This window comes from Bolinopsis microptera, unplaced genomic scaffold, assembly GCF_026151205.1.
Source record: "Bolinopsis microptera isolate Bmic1 unplaced genomic scaffold, MBARI_Bmic_1.0 sca3, whole genome shotgun sequence".
Classification (NCBI taxonomy): domain Eukaryota; kingdom Metazoa; phylum Ctenophora; class Tentaculata; order Lobata; family Bolinopsidae; genus Bolinopsis; species Bolinopsis microptera.
Window position 1 is genome coordinate 101,956 of NW_026971775.1, and position 5,434 is coordinate 107,389.

Below are 5,434 nucleotides of genomic sequence, written 5' to 3' on the forward strand. Positions count from 1 at the left end.
AGAGAGGGAGTTTTATTCTGTCATGATTAAAATTTAGTAAATTTAGTGAGGATTAACTCTAAAATAAATAAGGATAAATTCTAAAATAAATAATAAAACACAAGCTCTTATATTGATAAAGTTACACAGCACACAAAAACCATAAAGGGCCACAACAAATACAAACATATATATTAATGTAAATATAAAATAAGTCATAACAGTTAGTCTCAATAACGCTCAGAGCCTGGCCACGTATGGGCACGTGTTCGTTTGGGTTTCATACCATCACTGATCCCAAATACTACTGTAAAAATCTCTTTGTTCCTAAAACAATAAATCAGAGAGTTGGAGATTGGCCAGAAAGCAATAGCAATGTTAGAAGCTATAGAGAGTTGCACAGGTACACCTATCTGGAGTAGGTCTAACACGCTGGCGCAGAATCTTGGAGAGTAGCCAACTACAGCTGCTATGAATATCAGCGCTATTGTCAGGGAGCACTTCAACTTTGCCATTTTAGTGAGCTGTCCTGATACGTCTGAGGTTAGTGAGGTTAGTGAGGTTAGTGAGGTTAGTGAGGTTAGTGAGGTTAGTGAGGTTAGTGAGGTTAATGAGGTTAGTGAGGTTAGTCAGGTTAGTGAGGTAAGTGAGCTGTCCTGCTACGTCTGAGGTTAGTGAGGTTAGTGAGGTTAGTGAGGTTAGTGAGGTTAGTGAGGTTAGTGAGGTTAGTGAGGATAGTCAGGTTAGTCAGGTTAGTGGAATTATTGAGGTTAGTGAGGTTAGTGAGGTTAGTGAGGTTAGTGAGGTTAGTGAAGTTAGTGAGGATAGTCAGGTTAGTGAGGTTAGTGAGGTTAGTGAGGTTAGTGAGGTTAGTGAGGTAAGTGAGGTTAATGAGGTTAGTGAGGTTAGTGAGGTTAGTGGAATTATTGAGGTTAGTGAGGTGAATGAGGTTAGTGAGGTTAGTGAGGTTAGTGAGGTTAGTGAGATTAGTGAGCTCTCCTGACTCTTGATACATCTGAGGATGTGAAGTTGTAAAATAAACTTGTAAATATACAATTAAACAAAAAAATGTCCAATAAAACAATAATTCATAAAAGTATAATGCTAGTTTGATTTTGAAAGGACAGGTAACAAACGGGCAACTTGTGCGTTCCTGAAAACTTTGGCACTCAAGTTACCAATAAAAACACACCATATCTGTAAGAACATTGATCAAAAGAAATTGTTGCAACATTATACTATTATAGGTTGGTTCTTTACCGATTGTTGAAACTCGACATGTAGCGTCATTTAGCGTCAGATGACGCTAGATGCCGCTACATGTCGAGTTTCAACTATCAGTAAAGAACCCATGGGTTTAGTTCAATCTTAGATATGTAAGATTTGACTAGGATGTTATAGTGGTAGTAGTAAACACTGATTAAGATACTCACGAGATAAAGCACCCTTCCTCAAATCGTTTAGTGAAGCCACAAATCCAGAGATTGAGCTTTTTCTAGAATCGTGACTTGTTACACTCGGCCTCCTGTCTGATCCCTGGAATTTCAGTTATTAATTAATTAATTAATTATAATAATCGGTTATTACTTATTGATAACTTCAAAAAAATTGAAAAAACGTCAAGATAAGAAAATTCAAAATATTGATATCAATTTAGGGATATGGACTGATTTTGTGTGACTAAGAAATAACCCGGTTACCATAGTAACACAACTAACCCTGCTATTTATCGGAGAAATATTTATCTGAAACTTTACATGTTGTTAATAGTTGTATCATGTTGTGATGTATTGTATTTATATAATGTAGTGATTTATATTTATTTACGTCACATATCTGTACCTGATATGAGACAGAGTTAGAGAGACTGTCCCTGTAGACAGAATAGTTTACCGGGTCCGTCATTCTTCTCCTCTCTTTCTTTTTAGCTTTCCTTTGATTTACCTCTGTGATCCGCCGCTGTCGCTTTGGAGTTATCGCAGTTCTTCCGCAGCGCTCTATCAAGATATTGAAATAAGATTAGGATTACTGAGGGGCACTGTGTAGGTAACCAGGTAACCAGGTAACCAGGTAACCAGGTAACCAGGTAACCAGGTAACCAGGTAACCAGGTAACCAGGTAACCAGGTAACCAGGTAACCAGGTAACCAGGTAACCAGGTAACCAGGTAACCAGGTAACCAGGTAACCAGGTAACCAGGTAACCAGGTAACCAGGTAACCAGGTAACCAGGTAACCAGGTAACCAGGTAACCAGGTAACCAGGTAACCAGGTAACAATGTAACCAGGTAACCAGGTAACCAGGTAACCAGGTAACCAGGTAACCAGGTAACCAGGTAACCAGGTAACCAGGTAACCAGGTAACCAGGTAACCAGGTAACCAGGTAACAATGTAACCAGGTAACCAGGTAACCAGGTAACCAGGTAACCAGGTAACCAGGTAACCAGGTAACCAGGTAACCAGGTAACCAGGTAACCAGGTAACCAGGTAACCAGGTAACCAGGTAACCAGGTAACCAGGTAACCAGGTAACCAGGTAACCAGGTAACCAGGTAACCAGGTAACCAGGTAACCTTCCGCAGTAGTCTATCAAGATATCGAAATAAGATTATGATTACTGAGGGGCACTGTGTAGGTAACCAGGTAACCAGGTAACCAGGTAACCAGGTAACCTTCCGCAGCGCTCTATCAAGATATTGAAATAAGATTAGGATTAAGATGATAATTAAGTGGGTCCCAATCCCCACCGACCATTCTTCTTTGTTTTATGCCCATGTTATACTTGCTTCATCATCTCCTTTTTATAACAACCACGGTATCTTTATTGACTAAGCGCATGTTGTAAATGTGTTGAGAAAATTTACATTTCGGTTTTTTTTGTTAGTCAGAATATGAAACGAGCTTAAACAGATAGAAGATAATAGCGTTATCTAGAGCTTCATTTCATAACAAAAATGAGGGCTTTATAGCGTGTATAACACCTAGAGCTTCATTGAAAAACTAACAGCGGGATCCGGGATTATCAGAATCTATCCCGCTGGCTGGCTTATTATTCAGAGGTGTGTATAATACCTAGAGCTTCATTGGAGCTGTTAAGGTCTATAAACGGTGCCTGCTTGACATTGTCCTCCGTGAAAACGTTGATTTCAATCTTGGTCACGTGTCTTGGAACCCTGAAATACAATGTTTTACCATTGACAAATCAGTGAGGTAACCAGGGCAACCAGGGTAACTAGGGTAACCAGGGTAATCAGTGAGGTCGGGAGAGTGACACAAGTCGCCATCGAAGTACTGGACGCAGTATATCCGGAGAAAACTTTGATGTAATGAAAATTTTGAATATGTCCTACCGGTAGAAATATTTGAATTTCAGCTTTCCGCGACTCAAATTTCACTGAATTATGACTGAATGTTTTTGAATGACCATCTTACAAGGTCACTGAGGATGGCACAAGACTCAATTGAGGTACTCAAAGTTCTATTCCCAAAGAAAGCTTTGATAAACGGAAAATCATGAGAATATAAAAAGAGGTTGACTCTTACATTTGTTCAGCTGAAGAAGGTAGCTCGTAGGATACCTTTAACGTTGTGTTCTCAATCTCTAGCTTCTTCACAGTGAGCTGAGATCCTTTGAAAGGTAGTTCCAAGCAATTAGCCACCTCCTGCAACATTGTTCATTATATAATATTATATTATATATAATTGTTCATAAGTTAGTTTATGATATTGCCAAAAAGTTAAAAAACAAAAGTACCAAAGATACTAAAATCAGTGCACTCAAACTAGCATCTGAAGATGTTAAATTTGTTAATGCACTTACTGGAACAATCTCACAGTCGCTAGAAGAGGGAGTGTTCCCACAGGCACTTAAAGTTGCTTGAGTTGTTCCTATATACAAAAACGGCTCAAAAACAGCAGTCTCTAATTATCGCCCCATCTCATTACTGGCAGCTTTTTCCAAAATTTACGAAAAAGTTATGCATGCCAGACTTGTAGAATTCTTGAATCAAAATTCAAGTTTATATGAACGACAGTATGGATTTAGGGCAGGTAGATCTTGTGAACATGCACTTTTGGATGCGCAACATACCCTCATCAGCTCATTACATAAAAAGCAAATTTCTCTTCTCCTCCTCATAGATTTTTCAAAGGCTTTTGACATGGTAGATCACAAGATACTTCTACACAAGCTTAATCATTACGGTATAAGAGGCATCGCTAATAAATGGTTTAAGTCATACCTTACGAATAGAAAACAATATGTTTATGGAGTACCACAAGGTAGCATCCTAGGTCCTCTACTCTTTGTCCTATACATTAATGACTTACCTGGCATAAGCACACTAGCAAAGTTTATCTTATACGCAGATGATGCCAACATTATTATATCAGGTAACAACATATATGAGATTAAAGATCAATTGAACCTGCTGTCCCAATCTTTGGTAAAATGGGTTGATGTCAATAGATTACTTATTAATCTCAAAAAACAAATTATATGATATTTTCCCGACAGAAGATACCTAATCTCTCCCCAGTTATCATAAACAACGTAAATATCTTGCGCTTGAACGAAGCTAAGTTCTAAGGTGTGATTCTTGATGAAAAATTAACTTGGTCATCTCACATAAAAGCTCTCAAGTGTAAAATGGCCCGATATGTTGGCATATTGTACAAAATCAAATCATACATTCCCTTAGAAGTTAGAATTCAAATCTACCACAGTTTTATTGAATCACACCTAAACTACTGTTCCTTGCTCTGGGGTTTCACGTCCAAGACCAAAATTGAGTGTTTATTCCGTCAACAAAAGAAAGGTATCAGAGCCGTTATGCCAGGATTCGTGAATCATTTTTATAAAGATGGGATACCTCCTACTGGTACCAAATCCTTTTTCAGCAACTACTCGATCCTAACCATACACAGCATAATTTTATCTAATTCACTAATTTTCATGAATAAAATTTTCTATTTCCCTAATCAGCTCCCTCCTCCCGTAGCAAAAACTATTCACGAAAATGTGCCGACTCGTAACTCGGACGTTATCACTGAAGCTATAGCTATGATCGGTTCAATGACTACAATACTGCCACATATAGAAATTCAATATTCTTTAACGGCCCACTCCTTTTTGTAGACGCATCGATAGACGAAGCATTCAATTCAGTGTCATGCCAATCGCTGAAGGCGTTCAAATCACAATGTAAGAAAACAATACTGAAGCTGCAGAGGGGGGATGATTGTGTGAATGAGTGGTCCACGAGTAAATTTCTCATCCACGAAATCAGTGGCCTCCGTAGGTCCACAAGAAACAGAAATTCCTAACTGTTTTTGCTGCTAATTGGGGCTAAATCCAACGTCCAGAATTAAGTTTAAATTTGTTTTCTATCACTTTTATACCAAACCAAATGAATGTTATGTTTATAATCTGTAAATCTTTAAAGAGAATCTGTTTGT

The 5,434-nt window shown here is 38.2% G+C and overlaps 1 protein-coding gene across 1 annotated transcript; it reads right to left on the bottom strand.

Moving 5' to 3' along the window:
• Positions 1-191: 191 nt before the first annotated feature.
• LOC134825656 (uncharacterized) lies at positions 192-4,838 on the bottom strand. Its single transcript, XM_063837866.1, has 5 exons — positions 3,521-4,838; positions 3,050-3,150; positions 1,822-1,976; positions 1,413-1,515; positions 192-517 (listed from the first exon to the last, which is right to left on the bottom strand). The coding sequence occupies exons 1-5, from the start codon at positions 3,646-3,648 to the stop codon at positions 210-212; spliced, it is 795 nt and encodes a 264-aa protein (XP_063693936.1). The 5' UTR covers positions 3,649-4,838; the 3' UTR covers positions 192-209.
• Between the last annotated feature and the right edge of the window lie 596 nt (positions 4,839-5,434).

Excerpts from the sequence above, each read along its gene's own strand:
- LOC134825656 (XM_063837866.1), bottom strand. The coding sequence starts at position 3,648 with ATGTTGCAGGAGGTGGCTAATTGCTTGGAACTACCTTTCAAAGGATCT. Across the intron at positions 1,977-3,049 it reads CAGCTCCAATGAAGCTCTAG|AGCGCTGCGGAAGAACTGCG; the intron begins GTATTATACACA and ends ATATCTTGATAG. Across the intron at positions 1,516-1,821 it reads CTAACTCTGTCTCATATCAG|GGATCAGACAGGAGGCCGAG; the intron begins GTACAGATATGT and ends CTGAAATTCCAG.